General features: G+C 35.7%; 1 protein-coding gene across 2 annotated transcripts; it reads right to left on the bottom strand.

Moving 5' to 3' along the window:
• On the bottom strand, positions 1-21,310 carry SLC35F5 (solute carrier family 35 member F5). Of its 2 annotated transcripts, XM_065750377.1 has the most exons (16): positions 21,243-21,310; positions 20,502-20,577; positions 17,643-17,784; positions 16,439-16,582; positions 14,301-14,363; positions 12,779-12,860; positions 11,293-11,483; positions 10,292-10,373; positions 9,474-9,561; positions 8,859-8,923; positions 8,427-8,531; positions 7,815-7,974; positions 6,441-6,531; positions 2,723-2,877; positions 2,228-2,316; positions 1-1,610 (listed from the first exon to the last, which is right to left on the bottom strand). In XM_065750377.1, the coding sequence occupies exons 3-15, from the start codon at positions 17,775-17,777 to the stop codon at positions 2,235-2,237; spliced, it is 1,443 nt and encodes a 480-aa protein (XP_065606449.1). In that variant the 5' UTR covers positions 17,778-17,784; positions 20,502-20,577; positions 21,243-21,310; the 3' UTR covers positions 1-1,610; positions 2,228-2,234. The 2 variants fall into 2 exon arrangements, with proteins under 2 accessions (XP_065606449.1, XP_065606450.1); XM_065750378.1 differs by lacking the exons at positions 20,502-20,577; positions 21,243-21,310 and having other exon boundaries at positions 16,439-16,547; positions 17,643-17,705.
• Between the last annotated feature and the right edge of the window lie 1,844 nt (positions 21,311-23,154).

The raw sequence follows: 23,154 nt of genomic DNA, 5'->3' as shown, positions 1-23,154 counted from the left end.
TTATGTTTCTCTGGTTTGATTTTTTTTAGTTTAAAAACTATTTCAGGTATCCAAATACAGACTTACTATCTCAAAAGACACCTCAGATAATTGAAACAATGCAGTGCAGTATCAAGAAATAGAAGAAAAAAATCAATAAACAAGAACAACCTCCAGATTCACTCTTTCCCCCAGTGCCTTTTTCCTTCCCTACATACAGAATTTGACATTCTAACTGCTGGTCGAATCAGTCCTTCAAACTAAACATGTTGCTTTCCTGCACTCCATCTAGGCTACCAGTTACATCATCCAATCACCTCCTGGAAGGATCATTACTAGAATTACTAGAAACTCAAAACATGAAAAGGTGTTTGCTTTGTTATCCTTTCATATCTGTATGGAAAGATAAGAATACACTGTTACTAATAGCCTTGTTATGTGGATGTACTATCGGCTTAAAATCTGACCTATATTCATTAGGAGAAAACAAAATCTATCAAAAGCTTTTTTTTTTTTTTTTAATAGAAGTGTCTTATAGTCCAGAATTTGGAAAATGTCACTGATTTATTTCAAATGTCCTTTAAGTAATTATTCATAACTCTCAGAACCAAAATGGACAAAAGCTGCAGTAGAAGGAAGATACAGGTTGTATGGAAAACAATCAGTTTTAGAATAAATTTATTAATGCAACTGCAACAAAAAAAGAAAAAAAATCAATGCAATTATTTTTAACTTTCACATTGTTTAGCAGATTGCTGTAGTGCCAACCTACAACTGAAAACTTTAACAACTTGATCTCTTTCCTAAGTTGGCAGCTATAGAAATGAAACATTTCAAATTAAGCCTTCCATATGAAATCATTTGGAATCACTGTGGCTTACAGATCAGAAGGATCAGTCCTCTTGAGGGACTGTTTTTGAGAATGTACATCGAAATGTACTGTAATTATAAATATTATTTCATTCACTAAGATTTTAAACATCCCAGATCATTAGGAAACACGAGATTTTTAAACAGCAGCACCCATTGCCATTACAAGGCTTCTCAAAGTGGGATAAGACAATATAGATGTAGTGTTCCAGGGCTGTACAAAGATTTTGCCTTAATAATTACAAGAGTCCACTTAATAAATTATTTTACTATTTTCCTCTATTAATATGCAAATAGTTTATACAACATAAAAAAGTTAATTTGTACCTACTCCAGGTAACGTATCTATTTAGCTTTTCATCTGAAAGCCTGTAAGACGTGATGACCTGCAAACTTATTTACATAACTCATTTGAAAGTGTTTTTTAAAATAATGTTGTCCAGCATTTAACAAAATTGAGAGTTAAAAAGAGAAAGAAATCACTTAACAGCATTCATTTTCTTGATTTTGTCAAGTAACTTCACCAGCTCAGTGTAGTAAGGCAGGTTGGTTGCTCAGATGGACTAAAATCCCCTACGTTGATATGCGTGGAGTAAATTAGTTCATTTATAAAACCAGATGAAAGCAAGAAAGATGTTTACAGTTTCACAAGAACAAAACTTCTTATTTTTACTAAAAAATCAGAATAGGCACTGAAACATTACTCCTTTGGGACTTTTCCAGAAGATTGTCTCTTCACTAGGCATCAATCCATTTTTAAACTAAGCAAAAAAAAAAAGAAATGTTATTAGTGCTACACAGTTAAAAGATTACAAAAAGGCAACTGATATACATGTTAATTTCCAACTCACTAATAAACAAAGGAAAGAGCTTGTTCAAAGCTTAAGATATCACGATCACTCATAAGTATATTTTTTATTTTGTTGTTATACTTAAGCAACAATACAAAACCAAAACGTATACTTCTGATCATTTAATTTTCTGTTATTTGGCTAAGACAGTTCTAAATTAAGTCCATCTCCACACAACAAGAGAGTCTCAACAAACTATCTGTAACATTCCTCTCAGAGGTTTGTGTAGTGCCCCACTACCTTATTATTTGCCAAACTCCCAAGTTATTCCTACGTAATACCATTGCAATGTACTGCACCTGGTAAAGCAGCACCTGGTGAACCTGGTAAAGCATTGAAGGCAGAATAAAGGTAATGCTTGGCACAATGCTATGCTTGGTGTAGAGTAAAAGTAATTTTGACATTTCTTTAAAACGTTACCTATCAACTCAGAACAAGATTAACTGAATGTTCTGGAAGGATATGTTTCTATGTAAAAAATGCCATCATAAAAAAAAAAATCAATTTTTTACTGTATCATTCGTTACCTTTTGTCTATGAACAGCAACTATCTCCATCTTGTGAAACACTGTGCATAGGAATAAGACTTTCACACTGCTCACTTTCTTCCGGCATTCTTAAAAGAAAAAAACTATTTTTTAATTACATGGTAATAAAGCTGGCTACAAACAAGCCCATTTAGTAAGTATGAAGTGAGTGACAACTGTTTGAACTGCAGCCATTAAAGAACATAGAAATCCCACTCACAATGTTAACACAGTTTTCACTGTATGTAGCTACCATAACAACTGATAGCTGCTAGAAAACTTCTCTGGAAATATGAACAGACTTTAAGTATTCTCATTTTCTGAACAGTGCATAAGTTAATAAATGGATTAACAAATACTTCTCAAAAGAAAATTAACCACTAAGGTCATCTTATACTGTATCTATTTTCATCTGAGTGCTGTGGCTTACAGAAGGCTACAGCATCCTGGAATGGGTAAAGGAGAGATGAGAATGGGATTTTGTGATTGCCCTACCTCTGAATTCGATGTTTTCTACAAATAAAGGCAAACACTCTTCTGATTCCCACCATCACAGGATCCCAGTTGTTATAATGACATAGGAGAGTAACGATGAAAAAAGAAAAAAATACAGGGACTGCCCCTGCAAAAAACAGCCAGGAAAACTGCACCTGGAATCAAAATGCAAACATCAGTCATTCAACAGTGTTTCTAAAAAAGCATACTGTGAATTAGAAATAATTATTATCAAACTGACTTAAAAGTTTCAAGATGCACTTTCAGCTCCTTTGAATTGGTTGAAATACTACAAATATTTCTGCAACTTATTTGGTACAATTTCTATAGTCACTGCTACTTCTAATAGGTGAATAACCTTCCTTCTGTTACACAGCCAAACATCCAGAACATGCTGTGGTGTGGATGAGGACATAGGTGCACAAGCTGCGTGGTGAGCTCTTGACTGCTGTCCCTGAACATCCTGTCTGAGCAGTGACTGCTGAAACCAGTGCTCACAAATAAGATTATGCACCTGGAAAGTTAGCTTTTCGTTGTTGTTTAAAAAAAACAGAGCACATTACTATCCAATTTGAACTAAACTCTCCTTGTACAGATACAGCTACTAGCATTCACCATCCGAGACAGTTTTAGACTTAAAACTGTAGAAGGCTGCAGAAGTCAAGGGTGCAAGAATTACAAGTACATATGAAACATCCTTAAGGCTAACAGAGCAATGAAACATAAGCACAGCTCCCTCTGGTGGGAACACAATCGGAGTTTTAGAGGAGAAAAGTTACAGTTTGAAAGCAGACATCAAGTACTGATGCTCACTCTCAAAATCTAGAAAGCTGCAGTTGTTAGATGTAGTATGAGCCATCACCTGGTGGACAGCTGCCAGAGAAAAGTAAGGTACTGGATTTAGCCAGAGGAAGACAAGGCAGCCTTCTCACACAAGGCAAAGATAATTAAGAGAAATGGAAAATAGCAAGTACGCGGGGCAAAACCACTAGAAATAGCCAGGTGTGACAAATGGGAAGAAAAAGGGATAGAGTGGAAGATGCATGAAGATTTGGGTTATGAAAGATGCACATTAACAGAGACAACATAAGAAAGTGAAGATTTAGAAGTCAGGAATATAAAAAGAGCAAGTGAGATACAAGGTGTGAAGGAAGCAGATTAACAGTTAAGTACACAAGGTTGGTTTTGGTTAGTTTTTTTTTTCCATAAATACCAAATACACATTAAATGGAGTAACACAGTGATAACAGTGATAACTTTAAAGGGAGTTAAAAATTTAAGTTCTCCTCGAGTTACCAATATCAACTGAAAGTCATCCAACAATGTTTTAAAAGATGATTCTACTATTTCCAGCGCCTCAATATTGCATGAATACATGAAGAAGAAACTCATTTTTAAGGATGTGAGCTCTGTGTTTACTCAGATTAAAAAGCCAAGAGCAGAAACACTTTCCGAAGTATTAGAAAAGCATATTCCAGTGCTCAGTGTACTCCAGATGTTTTCCATATATATATATACACACACATATAGTTGTATACTGCTATATCTAAAAACTTATTTGCACACACAATTCTATATATATTCTATAATCACAATTCTATGTCTAGAGATTAACACACACCTAAAACACAACTATTTTTGCTGCTAAAACCTGCTCACATATCAACCTTTTCCCATCTCATTGAAGTGTTCAGGTTTTCTTTGAAATATGAAATTTCTTTCCCCTTTGTTTCCTTAATATCCATCATGAAGTATCTACACCCTTGTTAGTTTATATCAGAAAAGTACACTGCAGATATTAACAGCAAAATGAATGCACTTGTCCTACCAGCTAGTACTTTATTGTAGGTGGAATAACTGCAAGTTTTTTCTGTATTTCCATGTTGTATACTTAGCTAATACTAACACAATGCAAACTGAAAATTGAATTTTCACCACATCAGTATTTATTCAGGGTCCGTGTCTCCTTTTAATTTCCAATTTGACTTTCCTTCTTTCCTTTTACTGTTTTTTACCCTTCTTCTGCTTTAGTTCCTCAAAATCCACACTGATATTAGGCAAGAGTAAAACACAGTGGGTTCTTTTTGGCATGAGCTATTCTAAGTGCAAAGTTCATTGACTAATGTCTTCTGTCTAAGTCTTGTGCAAACAAGCACAACCCTAAAAGAAACAGAAGAAAGCTCATATGTAGTAACTGAAACAAATCAGAGTGTACTACCAGAGATAACATTTGAGCCACTTTTTCTCTGGAAAGACAGTACTTAGAAAATGCTCAGTTTAAGTCATATACCAGGTATTGTCAGAAATTTTGTCTCCTCATATTTTCACATTGTAAGCTCTGTATGAAAACACAACACAGATTTATTTGCTTAAGGACTCAAGAAAAATCTAAGCAGTGTAAGGAAGTAGTAGTCTACAGACTGTCACCACCAGTCACCCAAAATTTCAGAAGGAGTACTATATGCTTCATTCTGAGTTTGGTAGAAGTTAAAATGACAAAACTATCCACCTTCAACTTAGCTTTATGTGACTAAGTTGCTTCCTGATTCACACAAAGATTTATCATCCCAGTTCTTCAACTTCCTGTATTTTGGTCAGACTGTAGTAAAGCCTAGGTGCACAAATGCTGACCAATTCACAGAGAACACATTACCAAGCACATAATTTTACCCTCAACGTTCTTAAAAAGAAAAAAAACAAACAAAAACCTAAGCCACCACCTTGCAGCCTCTCCATCCTACATGAGTAAATGTACACCTAATGTAAACGACATACAGGTGTTACCAATGGTCAAAATGCAAGCAAGCATGCAAAGGCAATGCTCACAGTTTAGCTATGTTGCAGACACCTGCATCAACACTGAGAGGTGTGAAACTTCTAGCCATGCTGGACTAGGTGGGGGTGCCCTGCCAAAGAATTCACTATCGCTGTAATTTCAACGAAGATCACTTGAACAACAAATGCATTAGAAAGGAAATGAGCTCGAACGCTATTTCCAAAAGTTAAACAGATGGTTTAACTTTCAAATTAAAATTAAACTTTGGAGGTTAAAATTTTAACAGTATGGATTTAAATCCAAAGTAAAGACCAGAAACAAGTAACTGATCTTGCCTTCAGAAGATAAAACAATCCCCTGACTTCAACTTAAAGAGAAAAAGACAGTAATTGTATGCTTGAAGAGCATGCAAAATAATCGTTATTCATATTAAATTAAGAATTTTGTATTCCTTGTCACTGATTAAATATTAAATTCAAATATTCAGAATTGGAATTCATGCATAAATAAATATTTAAAAACTGAGAATTCTACCCAATCTGCGTGAGAAGAAAAATATGGGTAAAGCTTTAAGAATAAAATAACCTCACTTTGTATAGCTTCTATTCTAAAATGGTTATCTGATTTTTTTCTTCCTTTGTATGCAGGATTTATCCCACCAACTTCAATTGAGGACAGTTACACAGAAACCTAACAACGTGCAATTAAGCCTTGTAGCTTTTACATGCCTCTGCCATAAACACAGAGAATTTTGATTTCATCACTAACAGTATTTTAAAGACAGGCAATCCACACCTATTCCGTAAATGATAACTGACAAGTAGAAGCGAAACATTACTCGTTGTATACATCATTTAAAATAACACTGTCACTGAATTGGGGGAAAAAAAAAGGAAAAAGGTTTGAGTCTGTTAACAACACTCCACACTTCAGAATACTTACCTTTTGCATGCACATGTCAGCTATGATGGACAGAGGTATTGTAAGGCTCAGCGCAAGTGTGCCTATCAGCGATGAGGTAAGAAAGCAGCCCCTAGAAAATAATAATAAAATAATAATTATAACAGAAAACATCTTACCTCGAAGTCTAAAGACAACTAAAGCAATATGTCAAGCTGCAGAAGGAAACTGATTTAGCTTAACTTTTAGTTATTTCTGTAATAATCAGAAGTTCTGCCAACAACTAATTCCAAGCGAAAGAAAACCTTTTTTCTCTATTTTTGTTAGAATCCTGATTTCTTCTTTTAAACTTCCTTGATCTTTAGTCTGGCTACTGAAAAATTAAAGCGATACTCCATCACTGAAACTATAGTCATGAAATGTGATTAACTGAAGGAAACTCTGTTTCAGCTCAGCTCATAGTATTGCTTTTTATTTCTTTTAAACACAACTTTTAAACACAGAACTGTGCAAGTATTTAGAAAACATTTTCTAGAACATGATTTCATGCACACCTTTCTTAAACTGAACTAGCACAGTACTCCCAAACTAAGCCACCTGGTCTTCCTATAAGTAACCTTCAGACAGACAAAACATTATATTTATGCTGTGAACTTCACCCCTTGATATTCTGAATTCCCTTCTGTATCACCAGAGGGTTCTTTGCATTGCAGCACTGACTGCTTCTGATTAAGAACCAACTTAAAAGCTGAAACATCACAAATGAATTAACAGAGAATCCAATCCAAACTAATCAGCAAGTTAAAAAAAAAAAAGAAACTACGAGTCAGGTATAGCACATTATTCAGTTGGCAGAATGTGAAGGAGATAGATATTATTCACATCCAAAGAAAGACAGTACTAGTGCCACACTGGACATGCACATTGGTGAAGTCAGCATGAACTCTGAGATCAGTCCCAATTCAAACGTCCAGAATTAAGCAACTGGACATAAAAAGTAGCTCTTAAACTGGGCCATCGTTCTCAGTAACCATGCAGCAGCATGTATATTTTAAAATCATTTGTGTATACATGTTCTTGCCATCAGAAACTAAAGAACTGTTAAAATAGAAATTCATGCTATCCCATCGCTACTGTGACTCTGTAGTACCAAATCATCTCAAAAATGTGAGTTCTACAGAGTCACAGAACTGTGGGTTGCAAGGGTGCACTATACTCACAATATCTTAATAAATTGTCTAAAGCACACATCACTTGCTTTTTAAAGTAAGCTGTTGCTCTTAAACAGGACATCATGATGTTATGGATGACACCCTGCAACTCAAGCTAGAAAGCAAAAACCCTAACTATTTGACATCTCAATATTTGCTGACACAGTTAAGACTATTTTGTGAAATTTATGTGAATAGTACATACCATAACCAGAGGAACTCTGACAGAACTGTTCCAATAAGGCCGTTAATAACAATGCACATCCATATCAGTTTACTGGGAAACTCAAACGCTTCAAAGCCAGTATAGTGAAGCAGGAAAAACCCTGGCCACAGCAGCAACAGATTGAACAGTCCTACAAAACCTAAATATAAAAACAGTTCATCAAAATAAATACCCTTCAGCTTAAACAACTGAAATCTCAAACTCTTCTATTCTGACAACACACATACAAGAAGCAACAAAACAAGATTTTAAAGTCTTTCAGAGAGAGGAATGTAAGAAACATTTTCGTATACTAACAAGCAACATTTACATCAGATATTTACAATTTTGAAGCTAACAAAAAAAAAGCTACTGAATCAAAAGGGTCTGTCCACATTCCTACAGGTAATGTTATCTTTCATTGTTGGGAGGATAAACAAGGAACCTCTCACCCAACTAGTTTCCTAAGTACTCATTAACCACGGCAACAATAAGCCTCTACATCCACAGCTCTTCTAAGCCCTTTAACCATTCCTCTAAATTAACTTCCTGAAAGCAAAGAACTTAATGACACTGGATTAAAACTTTCAATAATGCTGATTTTATTCTTACCAAAGAACATTGGTATATCGAGTTTATCTTCTCTATCTACTTTTCTTTTTATCATCACTATGTACACAGCATACAGCATTGCTCCTACAAGAGACCAAAGGGAGCCTGTAAAGATGAAAAACACTGGCTTTAAGATATGTCAAGGGTTACACACATTAGGATCAACTGCTCAAACACATACCTATTATAAAGTTGTCAGAAATGCAAATTCTTTGTTATGAAATCCATCACTATGTAAAGTGTATGGAAAATGCAGAAAGCAAAAACACAAACTAACTCAAATTAAGCTATAAACCAGAGTCAGAAGCTGGAACTACAGAGACAGTTCATGAAGTCTTAAGTATGAAACACAACTTTAGTACAACATACTGAGTACTGTCAAAAGATGGTCCTCATCACTGCACAATCTACAGTTATAAAGTAAGTAAATACCTATTGTATCTCTTCCAGGAGATTTCTCAGATCCAGAAAGGTTAACAAGTACCACACCACCAATGCTAGCAAAAAAGAAGAAATGCAAAACGCTACTTAAAATACAAAAGCTTTTTTAAAAAGATGATAAAAAGGAAGGAGGAGAAAAATTTCATAGAGAAGTTCAATCTTTTCATGGTCTTAATTAACCATAAGAACCATAACTACCGACTTTTGGCACAGACAAAAGGAATACTGTATTGTTAAGGCCTTATCCAAAGCTATAAAACAAAAAAAAAAAACCCACTCCCCTAAACAATGCACCAGGCATCTAATAAAGCAGGCTGACAAGACATCACATGTCAAGCCACCTCCATTTTTCCAGGGTATGTAGAGAAATCATAGTTTAAAAAGTATCCACACATTTCCAACAGAAACTCGATTAATCTTATTTCTACATGAGCATGAATTTGGTAACTGTTCACAACATGCAGTATTTAAAAAGATTTTTTCCTCAATTTGCCTGAGGAGCAAGGATTTAAAAGTACATCAATATACTGTCACAGGCACCATAAGAATATTTGTCTTCTCAGCACTTCAGAGTTTTTGATTAAATGTTCTGTTGCATTATCTTACCTTAAAAAAACTGCCAATAATTTGGACAGAGTAAATCTATCTCCACTGTTACTTGGAAAGACTGCAGCTAAGATTAAAGTAAAAAGCCCTGCAAGATAAAGTGAGAAGAGTTTCTACAATGCAGATTTGCTACTAGTTTGCTTAGAAAACAGCACTGACATTTTACACTTTATATTTCACATACTCATTTCAATTATGTGATCTTAGCACCCATAATCTTAATTGGAACTATTATGAAACCAATACATCATGACCTGAATCCTCAAATAAACAAATAAATACACACTCAAGTGAGAACAGCTGACATCCTAACAACCAACAGGAAGCCTGAAAAGTCAGTCTGCTTTTAAAATTATTTCTAATAAAACAACACAAAACAGGAATTTTAAAGCTCATATTTGAAAGTATTAAAAAAACTATAGTTGTATATACAATATTTAGATGGTTAAAGTTCTATACACTCAAGAAGTACTTTTTTAAATTACCAAGACTACTTTACTCTGAATTGTACCTATTTTTGACAAAAAGTCATACCACCTCTCCTTCAAACATATCACACTCACAGTATAGTTCTTTAAATACACACACTTACACTCTTTGAAAAGCAAAAAGCAGTGAAATCATAAAGAAAGCCTAAGATTTTTGCAATTAAATAGTGACATATAGAATATATTCTTTCCAATAGTTTTAAGCCTCATCATCCCCCCAAAAACACAGCTAAAACATTACACAAGTAATATGTAAAAGAACCAAAAACGACTTATGTTATAAAGCTTTATAATGATTTATAATGATCTGATTGTGCAACTGAAACCTACCAGAGGTTGAAGACAAGATGTTCACTATAGCAACTTGGGTATCTGATAGAGCTTCTTGGTAAGAGAAATTTGCCAAGAACCACTGCAGAATGAGAAAAATAATACACAACAGACAAAATTAGAAAAAAATTAAACCAACCTCATTCAACTAAATGTATTATAATGGAATAATATACTTCAGAACTTCAACATAATTTAATAACATAATGGTAACATTATCTAAAGGTACTTTCATCTTGAAGAACTTGCAAAACAAGATAATTACTGCACACGGGCTGCAAATAAATTTCTGCAGATACATGGAACATTAGTCAGGCTAATCTTCATTCTAAAAAACAAACAGCACTTACACTCAATGCCTCAAAAAACTTTTGAAAAGATTCATGCCTGTCAATTGCCTCAAATATAAAGAGCAGCAAGTGTTTAAATATTTCTTTATTCTCATTAAGAAAATCTCCAATTCACAAGAAAGCTACTCTCTGAAGTCTTAGACAAGGCTATTAGTGCTGTCCAGGAAGAAATACACAGACATGCTAGTTGTAGCTGCACCCATGAATGGGATGAAAAGGATTTGTTTTGAATGTAATGACTTTAGACTAGAAAATCTGCATGTGTGTATACATGGAAATACATTCAGACCACTTTCACTGAAGGTGGAAACAGCCTGTGTAGATGTAAGTCCAGATTTTGCTGCATTAAACATATCCAGTGTTGGACAACAGGACCTGAAAGCATGGAAATCAGTCTTTACAACTGACTTTACAGTTAACTAGAAGCCCAGGATTTCTTTTTGTTACCCTCCTTTTAAGGAGTTGCATGCTTCTGTTCAGCATGAGACAGATGTTACTATTTACAGTATTCTTTGTGCCTCTTTTTCTAAAAAGTACAATTCCTCTTCGTACTCTATAGGTAATTTTCACTATTATTACACAAGTTCTAATTGCATCTATAGTTTCCTGGAAAACAACAACAACAACAAAAACACAAAACAGAGCACATACCACAAAGCAAAAGAAAAAGCTAATTTTTGCTACTTGAGTTGCAGTGAGTTTTCCTACAGTTTTTAATAGTGACTCCTGCTCCTTAACAGTTGGGTATGACATGCGAGACAGCTTTGCTTCCAGCGCGTGGCTCGATGGGAGCTGCCGAATCTCCATAATATTACTGAACCTTACACGAGGCTTTTTTGGAGCTGAAGGAAAAGAAGAAAAAGGTTGCACACGATCATTAAACTTTTCAAACCAACACAACATGCAAATAAAACTATGATGCTTTAATACAGCTTTGATTACAATACTCCCCAATTAATGACAAGTTTTTATCCAAATAGGAGACTTCCTGCTATTTTTATTTCTTACAGTACTATTTGCTATTTGTTAGGTTGCTACCCAAGCAAAGTACAATTACTGCTTTAAATGAGTGCAGCTGTCTTTACACAAAAAATAGTAATAATAATCACATCATTGAAAACAGCATCTTTCCTGTCAAAAATACCCACTAGACAGCCATGAAGTTTTAGTTAAGGATTATTCTGTATTGATAAATATTACACACAAGACTGACTATCTAACAAAGAAATTTAACTGAAAACTACACATGGCTACCTAACTGCAAGGCCAGTTATTGAGAGGATGAGGGTGTCCAACAGATGTCAAGGCTTAGCAGAGATCATAAGGTCACTTCCTCATTTCAAATCCACCCCCTAACTAATCTGAACATCAGCACTAGTTTCAGATTTCATTTATAAGATTCTTGTGGTATTATTTCCCTATGGAAAGAAAACATACTACGTATAAACGTTAACTTGGTTTGATACGAAGCAATATCTTATTTTCTGAATTACAAAAAAAAAAACCTTCTAGCTCTAGCAATCATCGAGTGATTGGTACCTGCTACCACAGACAGCAGAGCCTAACAAAGCATTTCTAAATATGTCATTCAGAAATTAACAAAGAGACCTTCCCCTTTATAACCAGGGACCATTTTGCTGAGGATGACACAACTAGTCTCTTTGACAGCCAACACTTCTTTAATTATCTGGGACAGCTAGGCCTGTTTCAGCTACTATCAAAGGATAGTAAAGCTCAAATAAAATCAGAATGCACATAGACTGATAAAATTCTTACTTTGACTGCTTTGCTCCTGCTCTAAAAAGGACAATAGCTTTTTCCAGAGGCTGACTCACTGCTGCTGGTCATACAAGCCCAGAAGGAAAGAATCACAAGTACTGAACCCAGATGGTCCCTTGAGATAAACATAGGCTGGATCTGTAGTGACCAAGAAAGGTAAACTGAACGATAGGCCTATGTTTTCTCTACCTGAAAGTAAATATAAGACTGCAATTCATGCATCATGAAATTAAAGGGAAAGAGGGAGGGAGAAAGAAAAGAAAAAAATAAAAGGTAAGTCCTGCAACATGACAACAGTTATACCAACAAAGAAAATAAATCAAAGATCATTTCAGCATTACAGAAAATCTTTACTCACTTTTCTCTGTGTCACTATTAGTACTGCCGCTTTTTTCAGTTGGCAAATCGTGGAACTTTACAGGGACATATAAAGGTTCACTCTGAAAAGATGCATTGTAAGTAAAATAAAGTTAAGCAGGATTTAACTTATAAGCAGTAAAATTAAATTCTTCGAAACTACATACAGCAACAATTGGTGATCATAAAAAGTAGTATTTAATTGAACATCAAGAATGCTCATACATTATCTATACCTTTTTTTTTCAACATACTGGTATTCAACTGCTGCATTTTACAATTGTGCTTTTGCGTGTACCCTCATGAACACAAAGGTCATCCCTGAAAAATTCAAACCTACTGAATTAAAATGAAAAAACAATAAATCACAGAAGCTTCCCTAGATCTACAGCCTCTGTCCAAATGCTAAACTAGAAGCATAAAATATGGAACATCCATACAAAAACGAATCTATGTGAAACTGTTGAACTACAACTAAATGTCAAAAATACACGTCTGGGAACAAAACTCCAGTATTGAAGACATTTTGCATGAGTTTCAACAAACTTCCAACAAGAAAAGAGATAAGCTGCTTATTACATTAATAAGCTGAAAAAGTGAAATAATAGAAATGTTCCAGTAGCTGTATTTTTATTATTTCCTTGTTTAGGACCAGGATTTTTGTGGGCTTTGAAATTAAAGCCAAATTGTTTTACAATGAATCCTACTTCCAGGGTCAGATGATCTTAATGCATTGATCAAACTAGCAACATTATTTTTTAAATGTAGATAAATAAATTAAGTTGAACTATCAAATAATGAAATGATGAATACTTATAAAAAGTCTTTCTTCGACTCCTCATTCGGTATAAAATATAAATTTCATACTGTGTCAATGCTCAATTGCCATCCCCTACACTATTACAGAGACAGTGTGAACTCCAGATAAAGTTACGTTTTGAATTCATTTCTGGATGGGGCCTCCAATTTCTGCATGCAGATTAAGCAGCAGTCTGCGAGCAACAGGAGCATAACAAATCATCATTTATGGACAATGGATATCACTACAAAAATGCCATCTGGCTTATCAGCAGAATACCAGTACTGGCATATGAATTCAACTGCACCCACTTCATCCACTGGAAGGAAGGAGGCAGCCCATTTCACCCCAACTGCAATGCAGGAATACAGCATACACGATATTCAACTAACTGAACACTGTTTATTTGTCTTGAAAGATCTTTGGCTTTGCTACTAATTCGCAATGTTTTGCTTTGGCAGCTACTGATCTGAACATCTAAACATTTGCTTTTTGCACTATAAATATTTATTTTTTAAAGTACTTCCAAAACATTTAAATACATGTTTCATTATATAACATGCAACAGCATTATTTGCAGTACTTATCACTAATACTTAAGTTACTATTTTCCTTTGCCAAAAGGTATTACATAAAAGTAGATCACACTTTAAAGGCGAGAAGTCAGGATAATGCTGCCATGTTAAAATATAAAGCACCAACCTTCACAAATTAAGGAACTTACCAGAGAACTGTTTACAGCATTATCTGTTGTACAGGCAGCAAAATAACTTTCAGCATCTGCAAACTAATTAAAAGAAACTTAAATGTAACAATTTATGATTACACTAACAAGTTTTTTAATGTTTTTGTTCCATAGTTCTGTTCCAATTCCTTCCCCTCATCATTCTCCTCCCCAATAACCAATGAGGCTTACACATTCAGAAAATAACTTGATTTCAGTAATTCCCTGAGTGACTCCTCTGAGTGCCATACCCAGATACCAGTGCAGGATCAGGCTGGTAGAATGTCACAATGTATGAAGTTCAGTTAGTGAGACACTCCCCTAAGTTACTGCACATATTTTACAGTCATCTTTTGGTTTCCTTTACTGAGGCAATGCTCCTTTGCACAAAAACATGGAACCCTTGAATTAGTTTTAATAATATTTCAATTTGGATGAGGTCAACTATTATTTTTCCTCTTCCTTTCCACATGCTAACAAGCACTGCTGCCCCTGTTCCCCAATAGGCAGTTGATTGTTCTACAGTTCTGGTAATAAATGCTATCTGCTAAATAAAGTCTTTGATGTATAAGTAAGGTATCTTAAACAATCAAAGTTGAATTAACAATCTGTGCCATTTTTGTTCAGGTTGATAAACACAAGGTATTTTAAAGGCACTTGGAGTAATTATATTGTTGAATATTTAACTAAACTCCTTGGAAAAAAATAGGCTCTGCAAAACAAACTAACAAAAAAACCTTATTTCTTACTTCACAGTATAACCCTCCATCTCTGTGTCGTGTTTTCAAATTAGTCATAATTTGATGTTTAGATATTGCCTAAAATTATTGAAAATTAACTTCATAGGGTTACAAAGAAAAATGATGGCATTCCAAGTGACCTCATGAGTACCACACATGAAATGTGACAGATTCAGTACTCTTACTCACTGCTGCTCAGTTCACAAGACAATTGTATTACTGCCTTTGACGCAGCACTGCACTGGATACAGTGGTCTATATAACCACTACACAACACACTCTGGACAGCAGCCCCTCATTCCACTCACCTGCTCAGATTAGTTTATTTAATTAACTGCTCTGTACAACTAATTGTACTTCAGTGCACATATCATCCTTCTTACTGCCAGTGAAGAACCTGTAGGCTGGTCTACCAAAAATCACGTCAAGGTAACAGCCAATTCTACATGTTACCCATGTACTTCAGGCAAGATTTAAAGGGGAAAAAAAAAACAAGGAAAAACCCACAGAAGTTAAACATCATTTATTTAAATAGATGATATGTACAGATGTCACTATCAGTGAAGTCTGAAATCAGTTCTTTTTTCATGCAGCTCATTTCTACAAAGAGATGTTATTAACTACACGTTCTTGGATCACCTTTTCTGTTACTCGAGTGCAGATTAGCATCAGGCCACATGCCTCACTGTTTCCTGAGTCCTGCTGCTCAGCATTATGAAACACTGGCACGGAGCAAGCACTCTTCAACATCTTTCACTTCCTTGGAAAATGTCTCTGCTTCTGTAATAATTTTAGACTCTAGCACAAACTGTGCTCTGTTCTAGGATGAGCAACAGAAGGCCATTCATGCACATAAAAGTTACCAAGTAGAAGGTTAAAACCAGCAAAAATAAAACAAAAGAAAGAAAAAAAAAAGGTCTACCACATTTCCTAAATACAGCTTTAAAAACCTCAAAATCTCTTCAAAAAACAGTTCATAGTTCTGCCAGACACAAAATGAGTTATTAATAAAATTTAACTACAATGTTCAAATACTAATTCAATTGGTTACAGATGTAGGGGAAGTAGAAAGGCCCACAACAGCAAGGCTCATCAGCTCTTCTTGAAAAGAATCATCCTCTGCAAACCATTCAAGCTTAAATACAAGCTCAGTGGACGATGATCTGGCTCAGTAGAGCATTTCTTAGGATTCCTCACATACTTGATACTTTTTTACCACTAGTTCCTTACTCTCCTGAGACTATTACAATTCTCTTCACTGCCTGTGCCATGATTCAGTCTGTAAATGCTTGATTAGAACATTATTTAGCAAGTATTCAAGTTTCAATTGCCTATTTTAGATTATTATTCTGTACAAGCTTCTACAGCACCAAGCAATTACAAAGTTAAAATACTTACAAAAGCTGCATGCCTTCCTCGAAATCCACGAGTACACTGTTGCCTCCACGGTTTCCAAACAATAAATCCCAAGAGGTATAGAACAAACATAGATGTTTTTGCAAATGTACTGAAAAAAGGTTTGTTGTACTTCGTAAAAACATACTGTGGAAAGAAAATAATTGCAGTACCCAAAATTACCAGTTATGTTAGATCTCATAAAAATGAGTGAACAGTTTCAAGCATATATAGCACGGGACAGTCTAGTTTTCAAAATCATAATGTTCCAAGACTTGGCAACCACTATCAAAAGACAAGGAGTCCTACCTATTCTGGGGACACCCTCCCCCAAACCATCTTAAATACCATCTTCTAAGGTAGGATGCCACCACAGAAAAGCTACTTTTTACTTATTAACCAATGTATTCATTTGCTACTGAACACAATTAGGACCGAAAATGCAGTTATATGCAAATATAAAATTGGTCTTTTATTTAGGAATAAGCAGTAACACAGCAATCACAGACCAGACAATATTATTTTAAGTAATATATCAGTATCAACAGCGTTTCCACCAGGTCATTGGAAAAAGTGTTACGTTAATACAACAGCATGTTAGAGCATAAACACTTTTATGTGTCTCATTTCAAAACTGATAAAGAACATAATTTCAACTGTTCAGGAACCTGAATTTAAGAAGAATTTATTAAAAATTCAATTTCTATTGCTAAAGCTCTGCTTAAGGTCCTAAAACTTAGTGTTAAGTAAATACCAGACCAGTTTTAAGACTGAATATATAGCCCAATTACCCCAACTTTTCTACAATTACAGGCTGTAGCTCCATAACACACAAGGCCTTGATCCTAAACTTACTGATGTTCTGTACTAAAGTCTACCAAACTACCTAACCCGTAATGCTACAATTCATCTACTCCTCAGGAAAAGCTTAGGAATCATTTAATCAAAATGGCAATAAACAAAATGAATTTCCTAATTACAGTACATTTTTATGAGCCGGTTTTGTTTCATTTTAAAACTGTCATTAACATCTTCTATACTTAAACCAGTAGGCACTGAGTTAAGCTCGTTCATAACTTGTGACTGCAGTAACCTAAAGGACGCTGTCTTTCCCCTATTGAAAAGAATATTAAAAAGGAGGGACTACACTCCTGATGAGCTTTCCCTCCTAAACAGAATTCTTTAAGATGCATGGAGCAGTACTTACAGAAGTGAGTTCTGAAGAGGCAACCCATATCACATCAACAAGGAGAAGAATGACAATTCCTAGAGCCATCCTTCTACGCTGAGAAGATGAACTGCTCTGGGAGCTCATTCGATTCATGATAAAAACCCACACCATTTGTAACCTATTCAGAATAAAGGAATAAAACCCAGAAGATTACAGACAGCAAGTTAAAATAAACAAAAAGAAAGCAAATCAAACAACAAGAAAAGCATTTCACAAATATGAAATGGATCCACTATGCCACAAAACACGTGCTAGTGTTTATTATAAAGTGTACCTTAGACAGATCTGGTATGAGACTTTCAGAGACATGATGGATGATTATAAAGTAAATCTAGACTTTTCAACAATTTACCTACTGTTCTACCACAGAAGCAGGTAAAGCATGCAGCAGTGCCTTATGAAAGTCTTAACACACCTGCCAGAAATTACAGCTTGAAATCCGTATTATTAAATACAAAAGCCTATTATCTTTTTCATATATACATCTCACAGACCTTAGAAATATTTGTTCAAGGTAGCAACAGTTCTCAATTAGAGCAATTCTGATGAACTATCAGGAAAGCAGTGCTGGGTTTAAATGCTTATTGGTCAACTGTTTCTGTTGAAACTGAGAGTACTGAAAGAGCAGAAGTATGCAGCAAAAATTTGCATTTGGAAGATGGTTATTTAGAAGGAAAACTAAAATTTATGCAGGAGATGAGCAAAGCTGCAGTGTGTACACCAGCCTTCTTTTCTCTCAGTAGGCAGAGTACTTCTGTTTTATTCAAAGTGCAAAGTAACCACAAAAATAACAGAACTGATATTGCTTGGGTTGGCCAAGAGTGGCACATTCTCTACTCACAGGGTATGACTTTGCAGTAGCTTGCATTAAAATTAAATATTAATTTAGCGTTTTCATCAAGAGTTAAGAATTCAATAAATTCTTTCCAAACAACTATTTTGTTTCAAATCCTGCTTATCTTCTAACTCAAGCACTAATCGTGAGCACATCAGATCTACATGCATAATTTTCAATAACGCTACCAGAGAGCGATTCAGTCTTACGATACTGGCTTACAAGTGCCAATTTTAAGACTTCAACTTAGGGAAACCTCACATTTTATCCTTAAAAGTCACAAATACAGTATATGGGACAAAGTTGGATGGCTTATAGTTCTGTCCACTCATAGTAGATTTACAAATACTTTAAAATGAAAATCAATAACATGCATATGGTAGCCCTATTATTAACATTAATTTGTCTATTGAAAAAAAACGCTTTCATTGTTTCTTTGCTACAGAATATTTAGTGTTCCTTGCTGTTTATCAGCATAAAAAACTCAAACATACACTGTCTTCAAGTAGCCAAATTGTGATTCAACTTTGGGGAGCAAATCCTGATTCATCTACTAAACAGGTCTATTAACTGCTTTGTTAATATTGTTATAGGAGTTTAAATTACACTTTTTTTTTCTGATTCATCACTTGCATCTTATTTATCTTACAGCCACAGGGGTTGGAATTGACCTCTGGAGATCATCTATTCTAACTGTCCTGACAAAGCAGGTTCCCTAGAATGAATGAGTGCTTTTGAGATTGTGACGCTATTTCCTTTTTTGTTTCATGTCTTTTCTTCAGTAAATAGTCTTTGCCACGTTCAAACATTGCCACTTTTTCTTTCTCCATTTCTCAAAGGGCTTCTTTACAAAGAAAGAGGTCATCGAGCAGAGTTCCTGAAGTATAATTATACCGTCAGATCTATGCTGATATATTCCATGTGTGGGCATCAGTTCTGGGTAATTATTCTGCTTCCCTGATAGAACGGGGATTGACAAAAGCAGACAAAAGTCTGGAAGCAGACAGGAGCAAAGTTATGAAAGACTCAGCAAGGAACTGCAATCTCTGTTCAATACAGAATATAAGGGAGAAAGCATTTTTTCTCAAATAGAAATATACAGATATTATTTTAAACCTCAGGAATCTATGGTTGTGGTACTTGAAATCCTATGAGGGTTTTCTGAGATTTCAGGAATTGGTTTAATAGATACTGTGTACTATGCTGTACCAACTGTGCTGCCATTTTACTGAGACTAATCTCCTACAAGCCATTATATTAAGTTTTCTTATATACAGCCTACAGATCACTCACATGTTTGCGTAACATGCAACCAAAAGTGAAGCCAGGCACAAAAATGTTACAAAGGATCCATAAAAAAAGTCTAATTCCTTGTCAGGCTATAGGATGACACAAAACAGTGGTAAGGCACAGCAGAAGTAGACAACTACTCCATTCTTTCACTACTTACATGCTGTGGATAGTTAGAGGAAAGGTAGGTAGGAAGGAATTACAGTTGCCTAACGGATCTGAGATCTCTACACGACATGCTCACACCCATCCCTCTTCTATTCATACTACAAGTACAAATAGGTTTCATCATTTCTTTTCTACCTATACACAGGATTTAAAATTCAAATTTAAAAGAAAAACATACTTATGCCTCAAAGCTACAGTATGCCTTATGTTACAGTAACTGCAAATATTACCTGCTCTTTCGTCTATGGTGTCTCCTTAACATTTCAGTGCCTAATAAATCACTCTTCCCTAACAAGGAAAAAAGCTCAAGAACAGGTAACTAACAAGTGTTGACTGTGCAGCAAGATGCATCTTCCATTCAAAGAGATGCCAACAAGTATTCTGGGAAGTTTTTGACACATCATTCTACTTACTGACAAAGAACAAGTGCTCCCAAACTTGCAACAAAGCACAGTTAGACACACTTCTCCATATTTAGCTTCTGCACAATGACAGCAATTAACTGACAAAAGTGAACACAGGTCTGCTTTACTCATACGTACCTTCCGCAGTAAGCGTAAAACACAAACAGAAAACACTAACAAATTTCACAGATCATGTCACAGTGAAGATGATCTCCTAGAGAAAAAAAAAAACCTCTGAAAAGCTGTGTATGCATATTATTATTACTTAATTTTAGAAAACATCTGCAAATCTGAAAGTCCAACAAGCATCTACTGAATATCTACTGTAATTCAAGGCCTGGATGTTAAGGTTCTGCATCTGTATGTCTCTAACAATTGGTCCATATCAAAATGCTAGCAAGACAGCGTTGAACTGCATGAAAAGAAGATCATTTACTGTCTTAGGTCCAAAGATCACTGTCCCTTCCTTCTTTATTAAGAGAAAGCAAGAAGCTCCCAAGAGAAGGAAGCCGACAGTACTGCTTCTTTCAGACTCCTCTCTTGAAAAGCAAAGCTTTCTCCTCCCAAAATATTTAATTAACAAAGCACACAGGGTTATGATAAACTTTAGCTACCAGGAAACACACTGTTTGAAACAGAAATGATGTGTTAGAAGTAAATACAATATTTCACCCTGTTACAGCTAGCAGACACTTTAGCCTATGTTTGCCTTCTGCTTCCATTATTAGGAAATTATGCTTGACATGTGGTTTAACTTCTAATACACTGGGTGAATGTAAATATTTAAGAGAACGTTCACTTTAAATGCAATTCTTAATGTCATTATAATTTTCAGCAAATAGCATGGCTATCTTTTTAAGTCTTTCCAATTTTATTTACCATTTTAATAGTGTTAGAGTTGGGACTGCCATCTTGTGGAACCATTTTTCAGCCAGTTACATGAAGATCTGGGGGGAAAAAAAAAAGCATATTTACCAATTCTTGTCATGTTGTATTTTGCTTTTCAACTAGTAACAGTATCCTAGATCACTTCAGTCACCACTTTAATTTCACAGAATCACAGAATTGTAGGGCTTGGAAGGGACCTCTAGAGATCACTGAGTCCAACCCACCTGCCAAAACAGCTCCCTAGCCCAGGTTGCACAGGTAGGCGTCCAGGCAGGTCTTGAACGTCTCCACATAAGGAGACATTATGGTACTTCAAAAGAACTATTTTAAAACATAGTCTCTACATAAACCACAGTATGTGCTCAATTCGCTGCTTACATTGAAGCCAACAGGCTCCACAGCCTGCCCAACTCTTATTACACTGAATGGGCAAGAAATGACTACAGATGACACAAATGTGTAACTATGGCGACACTGAATGTGCAGCCTTGTTTCTACAGCACTACATATTTCAGTGGGCACAACATCACTTTTTCTTCCCCTCCTCCTCCCATTAAAAGTTCAGTCCTAAACGGGAAAACCACATGAAGTTCCCAAGATATGCACTTTTACTGTATTGATGATTAGGGAAGGGACCCTTACGAGAAAAAGAACTGAAAAATCATTGTAATGCAGGAGCCCAGAGGTGTTTTATGAAGAAAACTAAACTCCCAAAGAAGTATTTCAGAAGAATAACATGATACCCAGGAGAGAAGCTCAGTCACAAACCACAAACAGAGCAACTCAACTTGAAATTCTTCCTTGTATGTGAAATAATCTTGTGTAAATATAATATGAAAGACAGCATACCAAGCTTTACCCATGGAAGGAACGGCTTTAGTTTTTCCAGTTATACTGGCTGCTCCAATCCCACAAGCTCTGGGAGAACCCCCTCACTCCCTGAACATGTACTGTCACCATCAGGTGATTCTCATTTCATGTTTGATTGCTTCCAAGATAAGATAAACAGAAACAATGCATTGCCTCCCAGCAAGAAAAAAAAAGCTGAAAGTAAACTGGCAGAAACATTAACCTCATCCTTCTAAATCTACATTACAGCAACATTAATCTAACACAGCTTTGACCTACTCTCTCAAGGGGTACCACTGGGAGACAGTAAAAGCCAGAGCTTCAGAAGAGATGGAGAGGTGAGACTTAATGCAACTTGGCAGCCATGCTCTCTGAAGCCCTGTAATCCTCACTCAAAACAAGCTTCCTGCAGAACACAACGAGGCAAACGACTTCATTTAAGGACCAAAGTTTTTCATGCCAAAATTGAGAGCCACATAAAAAGTTACACAAGCCCCAAATGTGCAGAGATAATACGCTAATTTTATTAGCGAGAAAGAAAAAGGGAGAGAAACCGTAGCTTAACATCAAGAGACGCTTTAGAAATCTGCCTGTATACAGTACTGGTAAACATACATACAGCATCCCAGCAAGACTACGTGCTGCTGGGCATAGACATCTAACGCCACATCAATCACACACACGGCAGCTTCAGGCAAGCAGGACCAGTGCTGTCCGGTTCTTCCTTCAATAATAGAAGAAAAAAAATCAACGTCAGGCTGCCTAAGAGCTTTCAGTGTAATCATGCACCGAGTCATCTGTTAGACACCTGTAATTATAGACTTACAACTCGCTAGGAACAACGAGTGACATCTACCTCACGAGTTGCCCATCTAATCTTGTCGAAAGCGAGACCTAAACATATCGTACTGTGTCACAGGACAAACAGCCGCCGACCTCTGATAACAGCGAACACAGCGGCCTTCCAAACTGCACGTCAGCCCTCCGACACACTGCAAAAACAGCGCTCTCAGACACGCGAGTCTGCAGGGGATCTTCTCTTCCTGCCCAGTTA

Source organism: Cyrtonyx montezumae, unplaced genomic scaffold, assembly GCF_038088225.1.
Source record: "Cyrtonyx montezumae isolate F1298 unplaced genomic scaffold, pur_monq_1.0 scaffold_7, whole genome shotgun sequence".
Lineage (NCBI taxonomy): Eukaryota > Metazoa > Chordata > Aves > Galliformes > Odontophoridae > Cyrtonyx > Cyrtonyx montezumae.
Note: the sequence above shows the minus strand (reverse complement) of the source record. Positions and strands in the feature narration are given on the sequence as shown.